This window comes from Perna viridis, chromosome 14, assembly GCF_037379345.1.
Source record: "Perna viridis isolate PV_CMFRI_1.1 ecotype Kerala chromosome 14, ASM3737934v1, whole genome shotgun sequence".
In the NCBI taxonomy this organism is placed as follows: Eukaryota; Metazoa; Mollusca; class Bivalvia; order Mytilida; family Mytilidae; genus Perna; species Perna viridis.
In genome coordinates this window covers 1,502,359-1,524,515 of record NC_142458.1, presented here as the reverse complement: position 1 = coordinate 1,524,515, position 22,157 = coordinate 1,502,359, and the positions used below count along the sequence as shown (strand labels likewise).

The following is a 22,157-nucleotide window of genomic DNA, read 5'->3' as shown; positions in this document are numbered from 1 at the left end:
CATCATACGAAAAACCTTTTGGGGTTGAATCTGAGACCACTTTAAAAAATTTCGACGACCGCCATGTACCGTGGACTTGTCGACCGATATGATATGTCCATGTAGGGTAAACAAAATTACCGAACTAATGGTATGCTTATGATCAACTACCTCAATCACTATGACCTCGGAAAGACAAACAAATATGAAAATGCACATTTAACAGTGAGAAACAGAATTTAACGATTTTTCTTACAATATCTGCATTTTTGTTTTTTGTTTTGTTTTGTTTCTTGATTCAATTTGCTTCGTTCTTTGCAATTTGCTCAGAAATGTTTTGTAAGCAAGTCGTGTGCATAGACTACGTTTAATTATTGTTAGTGCTTTAACGTTTGATCAAAATAAAAAATTGCCTAAGTAGTAATTTTAAGAAGGTAGATATATATGAGGCCAACATATCGTTCTGGGCAAGAACACTGTTCTCTCGGAGCAGCTTACTTAGGAACAAGAAATCTAAATTTATTTTAACGTGTTTTGTAGAAGCAAGGATTATGTTTTACTATGGCCTCGGTTGAAGTTACTTTTTCTCTTCATCGCCAAGTTGCTGTTAATATGCAAAAGTTACACCACCATATTTAGCAGGAATTGACAGTTGTTTTGAAGTTGAAGGTTTGATAATATTTTTCCTTGGTCCGAGTTGTGTTCGGATCCTTGACATTAAAGTTATTGCCTCTGATGAGTTGTTTTTACAACTGAGGCACTGACCATTCTTATCCCGAGGGGGCTGGGGGTTGGTGTCGAATTTCTTATAGCGCAAGCACATTTTATTTATTCATAATTCAGCAGCAACCCAAATCAATATTTGTATTTGAAAATCTGCCTCGTTAGGCAATGGGGTAAATATAGATTTTTTTTCAATGGAGGAGAATTTGTTTTTATAATTTGGAACATTTATCCTGGGATTAAATATAACTAACGGGATACCCTGTTGTTTTATTAGTCCTAGCCTTGACCTACCTGACCTAACCCAAAAGGGCTTATTACTTGACCTGTTTCTGTAATCCCCTAGTGGGGTAAACAGCCCTCGAGATCATCTATGTCTGTCTAAAGGCTGGTCTCTTTGCCTCGCCCCGTGACAAGTTGTATGACCTCAGCTCTGTATCAATCGTCCGTCTCCAGGTGGTTGTCGGTCGTCCCCTCCCTCTCTTTCCTTGAATATTCCATTGCAGAGATTGCTTCATGCCGTTATGTTACATTTTCAGATGTGTCCGATCCAATGCCAAAAATTTACGTTTCTTGACTAATTGTTTCTGTTAAAGGAATCCGTCGAGTATGCTTCCAAAGATCTGCACATTTGTATTTTTTGTGGCCATCTGATTTCGGGCGTTTGCTGATGAAAGCCAAGGGATCATGTTCTTTGTCTGTTTCCTTACTACTGAAGTGTATATAACAAAAGGTAAAATTCTTTTTTTAATACCTATATACGCGTTTACCATTTTGACTAATATTAGCAAGTGTTGCATGTGGTGGGTTCAGGGTGTGCCATGGACCAATTGATCGGGACTTGTATTATAATGATTTTATTTTATTAAATAAATTTTCAAAAGGAAATAAATAAAAACAAACAAAAATCAGATATCAGTTATCTACGATAGCCATATGAAGACCCCCATTTTCGCTGTAGCAGCCATACTTCAATATAGAGAAATATAACACTTTATATGATGTAGTACTTTTGTCAAATAGATAATAGATTGGTTTTACATGTACACATTTTAACCAAATTCGACCACACAGTATTTAGGTGTCCGTAGACCCGGAGCTGTTTTAATTGTGCACTGTTTTTACTATGGCAAGCCAAAGTGGACAAATTTAAGCATTTTCTAATATCAAAAATGATTTTCTAATATATATTTCTTATATCACGAAACACTTTTTTAATATTAAATTTGTAATATTAGAAAATGAATTTATAATATTAGAAAATCAATTTGTAATATTAGAAAATAAGTGTTTTCTAATATTAAAAAATGATTTTTTAATATTACAAATTCATTTTCTAATATTACAAAACACTTTTTTAATATTAAAAAAAACATTTTTCAATATTAAAGAATCATTTTTTATAATTCAATTAAATTTCTAATATTAAAAACTATTTTTTAATATTAGAAATTGATTTTCTAATATTAGAAAATGGATTTGTCCTATTGAATTACGATTTAAAAAAAATATTAAAAATGTGACTGATTTTGCAATATTTTTTAATATTACAAATTCGTTTTCTAAAATTACAAATTCATTTTCTAATATTACAAATTCAATATGTAATATCACAAAATGTGTGATATTTTATAATATTACTAAATCAGGAATTTGTAATACACCATGTATTAGGAAATGAATTTTTGATATTACAAAATGAATTTCTATTATTAAAAAAAAAATTATAATATTAAAAACATGATTTTGTAATATTAATTCATTTTCTCATATTACAAAATATTGATTTTTGTCCTCTTTGGCTTGCCATATCTTACTATACAGTTCAGTTCCAATTGGCACAGGACAGCTATAACAGTGCCAGAGTCCTCTGGGTGGTACCGTTGTGAATTGATATTGAAAAGTCACCATAGATCTACTACAACAGAAAAAAATAACAGATATGGCGAAACGCAAAAAATAAAATCCACTCATCGTATAGCCTTATATAAAAGTAGTAAATATTTATAGAGATCACCAAAAGGTCTGCAGTTAGTGTAAACACACCTTCAAGTAAGCTCTGAAAGGCTCCGACAACAAAAGTAATAAGATCCATGGTAACAGAACGATAACACATCGTCAAAATATAAGTGAAAAGTAAAATAAATAATGACACGAAGACACATTATAATTTGACATTAATAAATGGCATTATAGATTAGGGCGAAATCATTCATTTCAAACCAAGTATAATGCTGCAAGCGCAGCAGACAACTTGGAAATAGTGGGCAAACATCGGAAATCGAAAAAATCAACATAAAACATTTACCAATAATTTGTAGAAAATGTTTGATTGATTGATTGATTGATTGATTGATTGATTGTATAGCCTGACAACCCGGGCCCAGCATGTAACACGCAAGCCCCGTGCAGGCCCGGGTGTCAAAAGAATTGGCCTGCAGCAGCGCTAAGCTTGTCTTAAAAGACGACTAAATAGTGCTCAGAAACCGGGGGCTAAGGACTCTGCCCACAGAGCAACTGGAATGCCCCAGGTGGTGGAATGGGGTGCCCCTGGCGGAAAACCTGACCGCAAACCATAGTGGTGCACCGTTCCTCGCACGTTAAAGAACCCTGCTGTGGTATTCGATAGGAGTATGAACTTTTGCGCTCCCCCACAGGAGGCTAAATTCCCCGACCCTACCCATCCCTCCCTTTTTCTTGTGGCGGTCAAAGTTTGTCGACCCTATTGTCCTTGTGTCCCATCCCTTTTTTTATCACATCATCATTTCATGTTCCTTTTATCATCCCTTTCATGTTCATCGCCTGAATATAGCTGAAATATTGCTGCTCGGGCGGTAAACCCCAACAATCAATCAATCAGGTACCCCATTCCACCACCTGGGGCACGCAACCCAGTAGCTCGGTGGGCAGAGCGCAAAGCATTATTTAATCGGCTATTCTTTTGACACCCTGACCTGCACGGGGCTGAAAATGTTTGAATTCATACACATAAAACAATACATGTAGAATGTACAGGACTTACACATGTATTAGGGCGTTTTACCTCCTATGATACATGTATCAAAGTCCAAAAACACAAATGAAATATATATTTAATGAAAATAAAATCAAGAATTAAATTTTACCGAGTCCAAAGTCGAAGGTCCTCTTCTCATTCTGGATTTATAGTGCTAGCTAAAAATATGCTGGTCCTAGCATAAATCTGTCAACGGGCTATTATCATGGCTATTATCACCTCATCAGCAGAGGCACTTCAAACACTTTTCATTTTTTTACTTTCCTTATCTTTGGACATTGGACGTTAGTTTTCTGTAGGTGCGTGGCACTGAGACATCGAATCCAGTTCATTTGCTTGTATTTTTCCAGGTCTTATTTTGATAATATGAATATTCAAATTAATTCAGGGGGCTTGTTCATTGTAAATCCATTTTTCATTTAGTTCATTTCCCCTGGCGTCAAAAATATCAAATACAATAAATTTAACATTGTGACAAATATATAATATGATATTCTATACTTCACAAATAATTTAAATCAATGAATGCAATGTTAACTGACAAATAAATATAGTAATTAGCATAAGTAGGCGTAGCCTTAAACCAAGCCAACCAATACTATTTCCGGTTTCACCAGTCAGTCGACTAGCCCGTGACCGTCAATAAATTAAAAACGGAAGTATGCAAGCCGCACAAAATCTTGTGGATGCTAAAAAGCCAGCTCAGAGAAAGTTGATTCATGAAGATATGGCCGTCGGATTTATTGGGGCTGGGCGCATGGCCCAGGCTATGGCGAGAGGACTAATTTCGACAGGTAAGAAACCAGTTAGAACAGGAAACACGTGCGGTGGTGATAGGGGCGTTAATTCCCATTTGTAATTTTATTTTGACAATCAGCTGACTCGGACAGCGATGATGCAATGTTTTATTAATAAGATACCATAGGGGAAGGGGGTGCTCTGATTTAGTAAAGAAAAATACCGATGTTAGTTAACATCATACACCTGTTATTTAATTACAGGTATAAATGTTTAGTGTCTAATTTAGAAATCCCATCCTTTTCGCTTTTGAGTATCTTTAAATATATTGCTCCAAATGTTATGCGGTATATATGATGTTACGTCAAAATATATATGTACTTGTATTCTTATCCAATATTCATCATGACTTTATTATGTAAAATTTCTTTAAACAATTAATGTATACATAGACCTGTAATTTAATTGTACGTGTAGGTCGATGTCTCTGATGTATACAATATACAGCGCTAAAATAAATAGTTCATTTTATCAGTAAGATCTTATAGAGATGCTCCTTCTGATAGTGAACCCATATGATTGAGATTCATACAGTATTTATGAGATTAATCTGTAACTGAGAAAGGGGGATATTGCCCCCTTCACTTCATTAGTGATACAAACATTGCCCCATTATAATCATATTGCAAGTGCTTTGGTGTTTGGTGCAGTATCTTGTTTTTTACTTATCTCAAGTTGTATTTTATTCTGTTGCCTACATGTTTATTGTGTAACTGGATCATCTCTTGTTTCTTGTTTTCACTTTTTGGCCTTGTCAGTTTTTAATTCTTATGTTCTGTTTTGATGCTTTGGTATTACATGTAATTTGCTGGTATTTTGCCAGTTCTTTTTTGTTTGAAATCTTATGGGTTTTTTTTTCACAAAAGTATAATTTCTTGAATCTTTTTGTAAATTATATGTATGTCATATTGTATGATTTTTAAAGTACAAAATGTATATTATGATGTTATTAGTGGCAATTTTCTTTTGTCCGTAGTGATATTTTCCATTACAGTTTTCTCAGCAACTACTGATAACCATGGCTTGTAATTTTAACACATTCTTCCTGTAGGTATGCCATGATATGGTGGGATTAATTATCAGAAAATATTGACAACAACATCTTGTTTATCAAAAACTTTATTTTCCTTATATGGTGATTGCAATCTGGGATATTACTAATAAGCCATCGCTCACAGATTTTTTGTTTTGTCTTTTTATATTAGGCCTCACAACTCTTTATACATGTATCTTACCATAAGTAAGAACCTACGACTCCCAAGTCTGAATTCCTATAGAAACTACACCTTTGCAATGATACTGCAATATACATACATGTGCTTCTTCAGAGATCAGTATGCAACAGTTAGTAGTTACAAATTTGTAGCGATACATTTGTACAAGATGAAGTTTGTTCAGCTCAGTCAGATTTTTAAAGTCCTTAATGGATCTTACTTTTAAGAACCATAGATGTTGAGTCACCCACTTTTGTCGGGAGTCTCTTGATATTTCATTAAAAATTAAACAGTTTAACACTGTTTATGCCTGTGTCAAAAGAGAGATTTAGCAGCATTCAGAAATTCATCTCGTTTTAAATGAATTTTTGGCTTAAAATCTCAATAAATTACTTCAGCTCCTGTCAGAACATGTTGTGAGGCATTCCACCTTTAGAAAATTTCGAGAGGGTCATTTTTCAAGGAAAGGAAAGGACAAATTTTGCAGATGTCCTACTGGTAGACGTAAATTGCAATGCATCCACAGTTTCTTTTGCTTTAAGCATTTAGAGGGTATTATGTAAAATATATTTTGCACAGTTCAGGGCTATCCTTTTTGAATATTTGCTATGGTGGATACTATAGACCTCTTGTTCATATGACCTTAAGGTGAACACATTATATAGAGTGAAAATAGTAAGGTTAAAGGTCAGTGAACAAAGTAACTTAAACCCCCCTCCTTCAGCTAGTTTGAATTAAAGGCATTTAATCAATTAGTATTTCATGCTTAACTTATTATTTAAACAGATTGTACAAATGTTTGTTAGAATGATGCAATCTTGTTTGTACTTCAAGAAAACATCATTGTTATGAGTTGAATAACCTCATTGACAAAATTTACGTGGGTGATGCAATCATGTTCTTTTACAAACATGTTCAGTTATCTCCCCTGAGTCATCGATCACATATTTTGAAACAAGGGAATGGAACAACAATTCTAAAAATTGTACATTTGAGCACAAGATTTTTTATTTCTAACATAAGAAATCAATTTCTGATTAGAGTCATGCAAGTGTATTATGCTCATTGTACTTATACATGCATATATTTTCTATATAAAAAACAGACCAGCTACCAGTAGTTTAGTGCTGAACTGGGCCACATTTGTTTTTATAATCATTATTTGAATACTTCATTTATACACTTTTCTGTAGGTGCAAAAATATCTTGTAAACATATGTTATTTTGTTATGTATTAATCTACTTTTTAATTCCACTAGTCACTTCTTAGGGTCACAGATGTGCAACTGGGTTAATATATTCATATTTAAAATGTCAATACATTGTTATGTCAGGAAAAACAGTTTTTGTTATTATTTTACTTTTTATAAATAGCAAAAAAAGGGCTTGACATCTGGTATGAAATATTGTCTGAGGCTGTTGTTGTTCTGGGTGTCATTCACATCATTGCAGAGTTGGAAATACTAGCCCAACCTCCTGTCCGTGACTGGTAACTTCTGGGCAGGGGTGGCTAAAATTAAGCAAATTTTGACTGGTTATATAGCTAAAATATGTAAAATTCAAGTTCAGGGCTGGTTATATTTTTCAGTGAATTTCTTACCCTGATCATTGTCAACCATAGACTCTTCTTTTAATTAATAAACTACAAATGTATATGTAAATACCTTTTTGTATTTCATTGATGGAGCTTGATGAATTTTACAATAAGGCTTTGAACCACAAAAGGAAGGTTGATAATTAATTTGGCAATATATTGACACCAACCATTTTTGTATTAAGGTTAATAAAGGAACTAGAAACAAGCATTGCTTGAAATTTTACTTAACAACTCAAGTACAAATGTAATTATGAAATTTAAGATTTTGGATGTATGTCCTTAATTTCCAAGATGTCTGCTATGCTTTCAGCCTGATACTTGCTAAGAAATAAATTTGCCCTATTAAATGTAAAAAGTGTTTGACAGTGTTGATTATTAATGTGCATTTTGTCATAATTTGACTTTTTAGTTTATTTTTTAGAAGTGTCATTTTTCTGTTACTGTCGATTTTAAAACTCTTTTATTCGGGGCCTTTCAGACCTTACTTGTAGGTGTGATTATACTTACTGAAGAACTTTTATTGATCTCTGTAATTTTTTTACTATATTTTTAAGGTTATAGGAAGGTGCATTTTTTGCATTTCGCCATATCTATTCCTTTTTCTAAGGTTCCAAATCTCAAAGGGAAAGCTGGGATTGATTTTGGGTGATCAATGGTGATTTGAACCATCTAGGAATATGGGACCATAAGCAAGCATTTTCCTGATGTCTGGACAATAACTTATGTAAGAATGCTTTGATCTCTACAAAATTACAGCAAAATGTTTCAAACCAAAAAAAGGAAGATTTGGATGAATATAGAGGAGAAATGAAGGGGAAAAATGGGATAAAATGTTGTATTAATTGCTCTTTTTATATTTTAAACACTTAAGTCTATAGATTTGATCAAAATTATTCTTTTTCTCTCACTTTTATGTCACGATTAAATACCTATTTATTTATTTTTTTAATTTTCATTTTCTGTGTCTGAAATTTTAAATTTTATAATTGGTATTTGTTTTTACTAGGTCTGAATAGTATAATTTTTACATGAAGTATTTGTATGTACAATTGTACTGTATAATTTATTAAATATAATTTTGATATAAAGCACCTATATGTAAAGTAACATTTTTCTATTGGCGCTGTATAAAAGTTGTATATAATAATAATAATAACAATAATAATAATAATAGTTTCTTATGTCTAAATACAGACTTATTTGAACTTATTTGAATACTTTAATTCTGGTCAGAATTGTGTCAAGATCCAAATAGAAAGGTGTAATATTTGTTACTGCAACTTTCTTGGTATCATTGTAAAGCTGAGACATTAGGCTACTTGATGATACATATATATATGTCAGTTTACTTCGTTTTGTTGAAAGAAGAAGCTTGTAGAATCAACGAATTTTAAAAAATGGACTTTGCCTCAACTAAGTATAAAAAATAGCCGAAAAAAATACAAAAATGCTTCTTGGTAGAGATTCCTCATACTTTGTAAAACATCCTCCAAATATAGCGAAGAATATGTTTTTAAAATGCTGGAATTTTTTATCAATAATATATTTGTCCTGTGTGGTGGACATGTTTTTAACATACAGTCTGCATTTCAATGGGAACAAATTGTGATCCTCTACTTACTTATTCCTTCACTCAGATGAGGCTGACTTTATAGTTGATCTGATCCAAAAAAGGTTCATCATTTAGCTAGATCTTTAATTTCAATTTTATACATTGCATCTACCCCAAAGAACTTGAAATAAAGGATACTACAGACACTGTGAAGTCAGCCTCATATCTTGACCTATACTTAGAGATCAATGGTAAAGGAAAACTATTGACAAAACTACATGACAAACACATATCACAACTCAAACATTAATTATGCTAGAGCTTACCGTAACTACGAAGACTTTTTGTATTGCCCCAGACTTGTTACAATTGGGCTTCAGGAACAGGGTTATGTGGCTTCAAGATTGAAATCATCACTCTAGAAGTTTTAATGTCGTCGTCATACAGTGTAAACCCAAAGGATCATTCATGAGTGTATCCATCTGCACCATGAAGACTGACTTATTCAACCTGTCATAGTTTTCCTTCCCTATTTTGTCTACTCTGGACTTGACTTTTTATGAGCAATTACACGGGTTTTTCTAGAAAAGCAGAGGACACTTATCCTACCAGTGCACCTGTTCCGTGCTCCCATTTTTCAGTGGAGTCCGAGTTGCTTATTTACTTTTGTTGCTTTGTATGCATGATTTTGTCTGTTTTATCTTCTTCGTCATGTATATCTGTTTTCCATGTCTGGTCCAGAAATATGTTAGGAATCCTGGGCCATACATGTACAAGTATACAGTTCATCATTGTCAGCCAGAAATATGTTAGGAATCCTGGGCCATATATGTACATGTATACGGTTCATCATTGTCAGCCAGAAATATGTTAGGAACACAGGGTCATATATGTACATGTATACGGTTCCTCATTGTCAGCCAGAAATATGTTTGGAATCCTGGGCCATATATGTACATCTTTCATTATTGTCAGCCAGGAATATCGGTATGTTAGGAATCCTGAGCCATATATGTACAAGTAAACCGTTCCTCATTGTCAGCCAGAAATATATTAGGAACCCTGGGCCATACATGTACATGTATATGGTTCATCATTGTCAGCCGGAAATATGTTAGGAATCCTGAGCCATATATATACAAGTATACAGTTTATCATTGTCAGCCAGAAATATGTTAGGAATCCTGGGCCATATATGTACATGTATACGGTTCTTCATTGTCAGCCAGAAATATCTAAGGAATCCTGGGCCATACATGTACATGTATACGGTTCATCATTGTCAACCAGAAATATCTAAGGAATCCTGGGCCATACATGTACATGTGTACGGTTCATCATTGTCAGCCAGGAATATGTTAGGAATCCTGGGCCATATATGTACATGTGTACGGTTCATCATTGTCAGCCAGGAATATGTTAGGAATCCTGAGCCATACATTGTATATGTACAAGTATACCGTTCCTCATTGTCAGCCAGAAATATGTTAGGAACCCTGGGCTATACATATACATGTATACGGTTCATCATTGTCAGCCAGGAATATGTTGGGAATCCTGGGCCATATATGTACATGTGTACGGTTCATCATTTTCAGCCAGGAATATGTTGGGAATCCTGGGCCATATATGTACATGTGTACGGTTCATCATTGTCAGCCAGGAATATGTTAGGAAGCCTGGGCCATAAATGTACATGTATACAGTTCATCATTGTCAGCCAGGAATAGGTTGGGAATCCTGGGCCATACATGTACATGTATACTGTTCATCATTGTCAGCCAGGAATATGTTGGGAATCCTGGGCCATATATGTACATGTGTACGGTTCATCATTGTCAGCCAGGAATATGTTAGGAATCCTGGGCCATATATGTACATGTGTACGGTTCATCATTGTCAGGCAGGAATATGTTAGGAATCCTGGGCCATAAATGTACATGTATACAGTTTATCATTGTCAGCTATGAATATGTTAGGAATACTTGGTCATACATGTACATGTATATGGTTCCTCACTGTCAGCCAGGAATATGTAAGGAATCCTGGGCCAATATTTGTAGTTTTAATAACTTCATTTGTTTCAAGGATATGTACATGTATAATGGTAAATGTCAGACAATTGAAATAAAAAGTTCAATGACTGAGCTTTCCTAGATAAGTCATTATAACCTTCTAGACCTGGAAGATAGTATACTAAAACTTTCCAGTAACTTAGGACTATATATACCGGTACATGTATAATAAACAACCATAAATCTGTCCATAATTGGTGCCAGTCTACTTAAGACAATTGCAATGATAAAACCAGTGGCCTTGTTCCAGGAACAGCTGTACTCAAGCTACAACTGTAAATCAGAAATTTGGAGCAATTTAAATATCCCCCTAGTTGATGGATGCATACAAGAGATCTGCCAACTTTATTTTATGTCAGCTTGCTAGGGCATGTTTTTATTGTTGTTGTTCTTCAATCTCTTGTTTACTTTAAGTTGCTACATGTTGTTGTTTTTTTCAGGGTTACTTAAACCACAGAACATTACAGCCAGTGATCCAGATCCTAGGATGTTACAGTTTATTGAGGTGAAGTCAAATATTCCTTGCATCACGTATAAATCATAGATAAAAAAAAAACTTTTAATTTTGAGGACAAATGTAGTAAAAGAGTACTTCTTGACAATGGTTAAGTTACATTGACTTTTATTCATTACACTGTATAAATTCAAAAGATGTCTACTTGGGCCCAGTTGTTAGGAAAACTTATCCACTTGACAAAAGTAACAATCCTCTGGATAAATTTGTTTGACATCAGCTTCCTGTTTCATATGATAGCTGTACTACTTCATATTTATCCTCTCAATTAAGATATTAACATCTGGACCCTTGCTGCATGGCTGTTAGTTTTTAAGATGCAAATATCTGAAATTTGGCAACAGTTTGAAAGATCAAATGCAAAAAAAAACAATGAATCAAAGAAAAATGCCACTAAATCGGTTTGAAAATGTGTGAGTCCTACACCAGAATATATGATAATTGACACTGTTCTGAATGGTAGCAATGGAACCAACATTCCAAGGATCAACTGTTACTGGCAAGAAAGCACATGGCACATTAAATGCAACTAAGACTGGGTATTTTTTTTCTAACAATTATCCTGCATGTATATGAATTTTTCCCTCTATTTTTTTTCAGAAATTAGGAGTTCGAACAACAAATGCAAATACAGAAGTCATTGATAATAGTAACATGGTAGTTCTTGCTGTAAAACCAAATATTGTCCCAAAAATACTCACAGAGGTCAAAGATCATGTGTCAAAGGACAAATTAATGGTTTCCATAGCAGCAGGAGTCACCTTGGATACTTTAGAGCAGGTGAATAAAAACAAAGTAGATTTACAGACATACATAACAAAGAACATAAAGTAACTAAAATCATACATACAAAGTAACAAAAGCAAATGAGCAACTCAGACTCCACTGAAAACTGGGAGAGCTGAAAGGAGGGAGATCTCTCTTTTTGCCCTTGTTAACAGGTATGCTCTTAACTAGAATATTGGTTTGTTTGTTTGTTGGGGTTTAACGTCCGAGCAGCAATATTTCAGCTATATTCAGATGATGAACATGAAATTGATGATAAAATGAACATGAAATGATGATGAAATGAAAAAGGGATGGGACACAGGAACAATGGGGTCGACAAATTTTGATTGCCACTGGAAATAGGGAGAGGTGGGTAGGGTTGGGCAATTTAGCCTCCTGTGGCGGAGTCCTATGGTTCCTACTCCGGGAGAATACCACAGTAGGGTTCTTTAACGTGTGAGGAATGTGGCATCTTTCCGAACACGGTGCACCACTATGGTTTGCAGTCAGGTTTTCCGTATTATAGCCTGACAACCCCAGCATGTAACACACCATGGGTACCCCATTCAACCACCTGGAGCACACATCCCGGTTGCTCTGTGGGCAGAGCGCCCTAGCCCCCGGCTAGGGTTCTGAGCACTATTTAGTCGCCTTTTACAACAAGCTTAGCGCTGCTACAGGCCTATTCTACACAGGGCCTAGAATATTGGATTAATCAAAAGTTGTGGTTCAGCCATGCATGAAATACCTGCCAACTACATTTCCACAAACATCGGTCCTACATTCATATATTTGTTGCTTATTCAAAAGGAGAAAAACTCAGCTGACTGAAAGTATGTGTTCAAAAAGGTATCCCCCTCCAACACTTGCAAATGTGCCACATATGATTATCATATGGTGCTTGATTTATATAATAATCATATGATGCAAACCATATAATTCTCATGTGTGGCACATTTGCCTGTGTAAATAGGAAAAAGATAAGAATAATTGTAAACCAACTTATTTTAGTTTTGAAAGGAAAACTGACAACTGCCCACCCGCACCACAGAGGCAAGGTGCCCTTCAAAATTGTATGAAATGTTGATTTGCCTCAATTATACCCAAAATCACTACACTTGGACTATATTTTTACACCCTTCCAAACCCTAGAATTTTGCAGTTTTGAAATTTGTAATTTTTCACTTGATGATTTCAAAGTGCCTACACATGTATTGTAACATTTTTATAACATATTGCAATGATTTTATATTATCCTTGTTTTGTAGAATTTAAACCCCAACTCTCGGGTTGTACGAGTTATGCCAAACATTAATGTATTGGTACAAGCTGCAGCCTCGGTCATATCTACTGGTTCCAGTACACACCCAGATGATGGGGAACTAGTCCAAGAACTGTTTAACTGTATTGGTCTCAGTGAGCAGGGAACAGAAAATTTATTGGATGCAGTTACAGGATTAAGTGGAAGTGGTCCTGCCTATGTAAGTCATTTGCCCATAGTGCATGGCGGATCCAAAAGTGTGGCATGGGGCCTGCCCACCTTTATCAATCTGCAAAAGTGAAAATAACATATGTTTATATGTAAATGCGTGCATTGAAATGTGTTTATCAAGGAATTTTTTGGGGGCCCCCTGGTGGGCCCTCCTTAGTTGATTCTCTGGAGCAGTCACATTAGTGTAGTAGAATGATGTGGTTTTGGTGAAAAGAAGTAAAGTTTTTTTCTACCACAAAAAAATAAAGTAACAAGTCAGTACTTAGATTTAACCAAATAGTACTAGTTAAGAGGTTGGGGCCATAACAAACAAACTATTGTCACATATTTTTTTTCTAAAATCTGAGCAAATAAATTTTATGACAAACTTCTCAAATGAATTTCACACAAAGTTTTCGCATTAAAATCATGTGAAGTGAATTTCACATAAAAATGAAAAAGATGTTCACATTTATGAATAATTATGTTTCCTAATATTCATGTAATAAAGCTTAATATTTGGTTAAGAAAGCGTCATGTTATAAATGACATTACAAATTAATTAGTGCTTATGGTATCAGTCTTGTATTACATATTCCTGAGCGGGTGTACGTCAAAACATGGAGGCTAAAAATATAGTGTACTTTCTTTTCGCCTTCTCTTGTTTTTGCTTCTACCAAAGTGCGTTCCTTATTTTCTAAAATTAACCTAAAATTATTGTTGACATTTCTTTAATGGAAAAACATGGGTCAAAAGTTAGATTGAAACTCCTTGTCTATGTTTTTTTAAAAATCATGAAAATTTAAGGTTTACTATAGAAGCCTATGGGGCAAAGAATACAAGACTGAGACTTGATAACCACAGTTTCAGTGGAAAGTGAGATTTTTAGTAAGTGAGTTTCAATTATCCTAGAAGCTTTCAAACAACAATATATTATATTTTATACTAAATGGAGCATCTTTAAATGAAACAAAATAATGCAAGGCCTCAATTTTTACTTTTATGGCATATTTTTACTAAATTTGGATATTAACAATGTTTTTTTATAGATTAAAAGATGACCAATGAATTATAATTGTTATTATTAAAAGTTTTCTCAACACAACTATCTAAGAAGTAAATAGGATGACTTAAATTGTTGAATTATAAACAGTTTAGATTTTTTGACATTTTTGATATTTGGAGTAAAGACTTGAAAATGGTCGAATTGCACTTGTTACAAAACAAGTTGTATAAAAACTGAAATGTTTTTTGCATTTTCACTTTTATTCTACTTAAACTGCTCAGGAAGTGCTGTGCTACAGCCATTTGATTCATTAAAACTGAAAACTGATGAAAAAAAACATTTTTTATAAATAACCATTTCTAATGGTACTTCCACTCAAATTCTAATGTGGCTTATAAAAAATTGTTGGTAATGACATATAACAAATGAATTTACTTCAGTAGTATGTTGAGTAAGTAGAAAGTCTTCTCTGTTTGTTATTTACTGTTCTTGCAAAATATCTATCTGTGTCCTTGAGATATTTCTCTTTTTGAAACTACCAAGTACATTTATACATGTCCAGGGTACCAAATTTGACTGAAAATCAGCATTTTTGGGAACTAAGATGTCTTTTTCAATAAAATAATGATAAATATACAACATTTTCACTGTGTAAACAAGAACTTTAACTTTGTACAATCAGCTGTTTCAGTAAGCAGATTTTAGATTATCAAGAGGCTCCCTGGTGTTAAGGCTAAAAAAGAGGGGTCTCAACTTTTTGTGAATATGGACAAAAAAAAATTGAGATTTTGAAACAATTTGGTATTCATAGAATAGTTAAGATATTTGTCTTATCAATACGGACCACCTTTCATGTGTAAAAAGGTAACTTAATTATTTTTTTATCAAAACTTGTCTTTTTTTACAAAAACTAAGATATTTGGCTTAATAATGTTTTAGGGAACCTAAATGAAAATTGGAACAAAAATTCACAGGAAAGCTGGAGGACAGAGACATTTTGTCTTAAAGTTGGAAATTGAACACAGTTATAGAAAAACAGCAACATTTAAAGATATCTAAAAGTTTTTATTAGTAATAGGTATCAGTCTTGTATTGTATTCCTGAGCGGGTGTACGTCAAAACATCGAGGCTAAAAAATATAGCTTGCATTCTTTTTGCCTTTTCCTGTTTTTGTTTTTTGGCAAATGACTTTCATTTTTCATCAAATGTACAGGGTAAATATCAAGCTATGACAGAAGAAAACTTGTTTTTGAGGAAAAACAATATTTTCATGAAAAATAATGCTTCAGAAGAGGGATCTATTTTATGAACTCAAAATAAAGGGGAAAGTAGAAGTCTATTTTTAGTTCGACCTCTCCTGGTGTACCAAAGCTTGTGCCTTTTTTTCTGAAATGGACCTAAAAATTATTTTTAACATTTCCTTAATGGAAAAACATGGTAAAAAGTTAGGTTGAAACTCCTTGTCTATTTTTATCAATTTAGATCAAAGATCAGAATTGATATAGCAGTCGCCAGAGCCTTTAGATTTGTAAAGCCTGGTAGCATCTGCGATTATCTTATACTACCGCAGGAAAATAGTCCCATTGTTATACCCCATTTAGGTTCAAATGCAGATAGTTAGGTCCACTTAATAGGTATTTCTGTTATACCAAATTTAATTCTATGCTACTTGAACTTTTTAAACTGAATCCTGAATGAATGAAAAACTTACAAAATAAGGTATAATCTGAAGTCCATTCATATCAGTTTAAATGTATTTTTAGCCTGTGTTTAAAACTGAATACTTGTCTTAACCACTCAAATTATACCGTCCAAAAGGGGTTCCATTTAAACGGGTTGCCTGAATACAGCTGAAATATTGCTGCTGGGGCATTAAACCCCAACAGTCAATCAATCAACCATTTAGACGAGGACCTTAATTTTTTTTTTCACTCTATGGTATCTTCATTATATTGCAGGCTTTTTGTGCAATTGAAGCTTTAGCTGATGGAGGAGTGAAGATGGGTCTACCAAGAGATTTATCTATGAAGTTAGCAGCCCAGACATTGTTGGTATGGTGCCTCATTCCTTGCCTAAAATTGAATACTAATGCAACAAAAATATTGCAAAAGATCAAGTAACAAACAAGTCTGGACAAGATTATTGTGATTTTGAAATTAAGTAATGGGAGTTGATATTTTGCGATATTTCTTGAGTTATGGAACCTTTTTCTCTAGAATTCTTTTGGCCACTTGCCAGGGTCTGTGATGGTGGAAATTCTAGTGATCATCCATCTATGACATCACCAAAGGTGTTAGGAGAACAATGTTAGACACATAACAACATCACCTTTGACTAATTAGGTTTAAAAAAAAGTGATACACAATTGCACTACAACCAATTTCAATAGGTTGCTAATTAGTGAGACAAGTAGTATATCAGTAACCAACAAAATATGTATGAATTCAGGTATTAATTAAAGACATATAATAAATGCTTTTTAGTGAAGAAGATACGAAAATTCAAAACTTTGTATGGGAAGCTCCAAAAGTTGTGAAACTAAAACTGTCAAACTGAAATCTAGCTCTCAGTGCCTCTAAACTATGACTATTTCTTATTTGAATTTTTAGGGTTCAGGAAACTTAGTGCATGAATATACAATATATACATTCTGTGGTCCCGAATTAACAAGTTAGTTTTGACAATGGCTGCCAATGTGATAGTTATAATACATGTAAGTTTGTTTTATTCATACTGCGACTAAACATTCATTGATGTATTTTTTTATTTTTTTCGTCATATTCCTACTTCAGCAGCCATCATCATAATATCTTCACTTTTTTTCAATAGGGGGCTGCAAAGATGGTGTTAGATACAGGGAAACATCCAGGTCAGTTAAAAGATGAAGTATGTTCACCAGGTGGCACCACTATCTCTGCCATGCATTCTTTAGAACGATCAGGATTTAGAGCGTGTTTAATAGACGCTGTGGAAGTAGCCACATTGAAGGCTCAGGAACTTGGTGCTAAAAGTCAGAGGAAGGAGGCAGAGAAAAAAGCAGCACAAAGTTCATAGGTCAATGTTTTGAAATTTGTATTTCGAAGTATTGTATGTTCAGAATCATTGGATGGTTATTGCCCTTCAACGACAAAGTTTATTTTTGCTTATTTCAGGAGCAAGAAAAAAACATGAAAATAAATCGCTGCAAATAACTCTTTTTCTAACGGAATATATATTTGAGACAGTGTAAAACACACCTCATTAAATGGATGAAAAATTTGAGTGATATCCCAAATCGAGAAATTTAGTATCCATGGGAAAAAAATGGTTTACAGTAGACAGATGGGGCATTTAGTATTTGCCCATAGCCAAAACAATTTAGAGGAGAGAATCATTTGGACAGAATTGATCCAAATTTTATAGTGCTGAACTAATTTTAAGCTTGTTTTTAACAGTTTTTGATGTTTTTTTTTCTTCTTGGTGGGGGGGGGGGGAGAATTGTAACAACCCAAACCCCCTGGCTACCAGCGTAAGGTTATTATATTGTACTACTATTTACACAAATATATTTATTTTCCTTGTGTACTTACATATTGTAAAATTACAACAAAATGAAAATGAATCAATGTTTTCAAAGCTACTTTAAAAAGAAATAATATTCCATTTTGACTGTTAAGTGCTTAACAGCATAAAATTTTTATTAAAAATCAGAAAAATCAGAAAAGCAGAGGATGCTTACCCTACCGGTGCAATTGGTCCACGCTCCCAGTTTTTGGTGGAGTCCGAGTTGCTCATTTGCTTTTGTTACTTTGTATGAATGGTTTTAGTTACTTTATGTTCTTAGTTGTGTATGTCTGTTTTCTATGTCTGGTCTTTGTCCCTAGATTACATGCTTTTGATTACTGCTATAACCTTGGTTCCCTTGATAACTATTTAAGACTTTACTTTTTAATGGAATCCTGAATAAACCAGAAACATTGTCTGTAGTAGATTCCTTCTGAGGTCCCTACATTTCATTTTCATTACATTTTACATATATAAACTGAACAGTTCATAAACCAACCAAATCTTCATTTCCAAAGGGTAAATTTTAGACAGGTTTCAGTTCCAATTGGATCATTTTAGACAGGTTTCAGTTCCAAATTGTTAATTTTAGACAGGTTTCAGTTCCAAAGGGTCAATTTTAGACAGGTTTTAGTTTAGACAAGTTTCAGTTCCAAAGGGTTCAGTTTAGACAGGTTTCAGTTCCAAATGGTTCATCCTAAAGAGGTTTCAATTCCAAATGGTTCATTTTAGACAGGTTTCAGTACCAAACGGTTCATTATAGACAGGTTTCAGGTCCAAAGGTTTCATTTTAGACAGGTTTCAGTTCCAAAGGGTTCAGTTTAAACAGGTTTCAGTTCTCAATGGTTCAGTTTAGACATGTTTCAGTTCCAAAGGGTTCAGTTTAGACAGGTTTCAGTTCCAAATGGTTCATTTTACATATATAAACTGAACAGTTCATAAACCAACCAAATCTTCATTTCCAAAGGGTAAATTTTAGACAGGTTTCAGTTCCAATTGGATCATTTTAGACAGGTTTCAGTTCCAAATTGTTAATTTTAGACAGGTTTCAGTTCCAAAGGGTCAATTTTAGACAGGGTTTAGTTTAGACAGGTTTCAGTTCCAAAATGTTCATTTTAGACAGGTTTTAGTTCTAAAGGGTTCAGTTTAGACAGGTTTCAGTTCCAAATGGTTCATTTTAGACAGGTTTCAATTCCAAATGGTTCATTTTAGACAGGTTTCAGTTTAGACAGGTTTCAATTCCAAAGTTCATGTTTGGACAGGTTTAAGTTCCAAATGGTTCATTTTAGACAGGTTTCAGTTCCAAAGGGTTCAGTTTAGACAGGTTTCAGTTCCAAATGGTTCATCCTAAAGAGGTTTCAATTCCAAATGGTTCATTTTAGACAGGTTTCAGTACCAAACGGTTCATTATAGACAGGTTTCAGGTCCAAAGGTTTCATTTTAGACAGGTTTCAGTTCCAAAGGGTTCAGTTTAAACAGGTTTCAGTTCTCAATGGTTCAGTTTAGACATGTTTCAGTTCCAAAGGGTTCAGTTTAGACAGGTTTCAGTTCCAAATGGTTCATTTTACATATATAAACTGAACAGTTCATAAACCAACCAAATCTTCATTTCCAAAGGGTAAATTTTAGACAGGTTTCAATTCCAATTGGATCATTTTAGACAGGTTTCAGTTCCAAATTGTTAATTTTAGACAGGTTTCAGTTCCAAAGGGTCAATTTTAGACAGGGTTTAGTTTAGACAGGTTTCAGTTCCAAAATGTTCATTTTAGACAGGTTTTAGTTCTAAAGGGTTCAGTTTAGACAGGTTTCAGTTCCAAATGGTTCATTTTAGACAGGTTTCAATTCCAAATGGTTCATTTTAGACAGGTTTCAGTTTAGACAGGTTTCAATTCCAAAGTTCATGTTTGGACAGGTTTAAGTTCCAAATGGTTCATTTTAGACAGGTTTCAGTTCCAAAGGGTTCAGTTTAGACAGGTTTCAGTTCCAAATGGTTCATCCTAAAGAGGTTTCAATTCCAAATGGTTCATTTTAGACAGGTTTCAGTACCAAACGGTTCATTATAGACAGGTTTCAGGTCCAAAGGTTTCATTTTAGACAGGTTTCAATTCCAAAGGTTTCAGTTTAGACAGGTTTCAGTTCTCGATGGTTCAGTTTAGACAGGTTTCAGTTCTCAATGGTTCAGTTTAGAAATGTTTCAGTTCCAAAGGGTTCAGTTTAGACAGGTTTCAGTTCCAAATGGTTCATTTTAGACAGGAATCTCTGTACAACATTGTGTTTTCATTGGATGTGCATTCATGTTAGGTAATGTTCAAGCTAAGAATCATGCAGAATGGGATTCATGGTTGGAAAGCCTACTTATGTGTATTAAGGGAGATGACTCTGTAATGACACCGAAATACAGTTCAAACTATTGGATGTTTTATGTAAATTATCTCCTATGACAGATTGCAATGAATAATTGTAAATTTCATCCTATAAACCTATAAAGCAGCTTAATAAAAAAAAATGTAGCCCTTTTTGTGTATAACATATAAGAAATTTTTCTTAATTCTTACAAAGGCTGCTACTTCAATGTTACAGGTGGAGTTGATATGTATATCGGATGCTTTAACTGAAGACAATGGTTGCAATAAATATAGTAACATTATACAGAGAAAGAGTGAATCTTATTGTCTGTAATTTTATTATTTGTATGAAAGATTTTCAGTTCATGAAATTATTTAAAATCATAACATGAATGTTTGTATGAAGTATGATTCATAAATTTAGATCTGAAAAATCCATATTGAGTTTGTAAATTTTAAATGTTGTATGTTCAATAAATGTTTTAAACAGTTCAAGTATTGTGCATGTTTAATATTTCTCACTTTGTGGAGGTTTGTATTGATTTTGGTGACTATACAGGATTTGTTAATTTCTGTGCAAAAATATGGGAAAAATAAGCAAAAAGGGGGCAAACAAATGTACAGTTATAAAATTGTATCTCTTTTTATTACTTGACAAATTTAATAAGGATTTATCTACTTTCTTGAACTCACAGCGCTCCCGATCTGCTAAAATCTTTTTTTAATTGGAATTTTGATTTTGAGACTGCTGGGGCAGATCCAGAATTTTTTTTTCTTTTAGAATTAAAATGGGGTGTTTTAGGCTATAATTTACTATTTGTTTGCCTTGGTTTTCCACAAATCATCTAAATTTCCACCATAAAATGGGGAGGTTGGATCCGCCACTGGTCCCGGTTTCAACTTGTTCCTATTTGTCCAAAAATTTTTTTTTTTTATTTCAGCAAAAATTGTAACTGGGGGGTACTTTGGTATGCTAAATAAAATGTAGTTTTTAGAATTTTCATTTTAGGCCCCATTCTCAATATGATCCAATTATGATCATACATTAACCCATTATATGAACAAAAATTAAATTGTTGGTTTTTTTTTAAGGGGAAATGCTGAAGTTTTGCCATACATTATTTGATTTCCAAGGTTAGTGCCCTGATTATATTTTGACTGTAAAGAAGTTTTCTTATAAAATATAGAGCTTACCAGTTTGTAAATTCAGGCTGATAGAAATAATTGGGGGTTATTACAGGGGATTTGGAATCAGCTGGAGACTCCCATATTAAGCCTGAAATGTAGTCATAGGCTGGTACTAGCCGATGTGGAAAATGGCATGTAATAATAATAATTTATTTATTATATATTTAGCACATGTTTATGGAATTAAATAGAAATGCATAATAATCATTAATTAGATAAATAAAAACTGTAAATAACAGCCGGGCTTTCAACTATCTGTCGTCCCAGACTGGTAACGTACTTTTACATCTGGTATGGGATATTTCAAAATTAAAATTTTTGATCAAAGGAGTTGTCATGTTTTAAAGTGTCCAGTTTATTGAATTTAA

The 22,157-nt window shown here is 33.7% G+C and overlaps 1 protein-coding gene across 10 annotated transcripts; it reads left to right on the top strand.

The window, feature by feature from the left end:
* Positions 1 to 4,319: 4,319 nt before the first annotated feature.
* Positions 4,320 to 22,027, top strand: LOC148597694 (pyrroline-5-carboxylate reductase 2-like). 10 transcript variants are annotated; one of them, XR_015918369.1, is made up of 8 exons: positions 4,320 to 4,512; positions 11,395 to 11,459; positions 12,069 to 12,248; positions 13,505 to 13,717; positions 16,672 to 16,764; positions 17,543 to 20,029; positions 20,061 to 20,091; positions 20,139 to 22,027. XR_015918369.1 is itself a non-coding variant. In XM_088560364.1 (6 exons), the coding sequence occupies exons 1-6, from the start codon at positions 4,380 to 4,382 to the stop codon at positions 17,765 to 17,767; spliced, it is 909 nt and encodes a 302-aa protein (XP_088416490.1). In that variant the 5' UTR covers positions 4,320 to 4,379; the 3' UTR covers positions 17,768 to 22,027. The 10 variants fall into 10 exon arrangements, 4 of the variants coding, with proteins under 4 accessions (XP_088416490.1, XP_088416494.1, XP_088416492.1 ...); XR_015918368.1 differs by having other exon boundaries at positions 17,543 to 19,379; positions 19,411 to 22,027; XR_015918367.1 differs by having other exon boundaries at positions 17,543 to 19,441; positions 19,489 to 22,027.
* Positions 22,028 to 22,157: the final 130 nt, after the last annotated feature.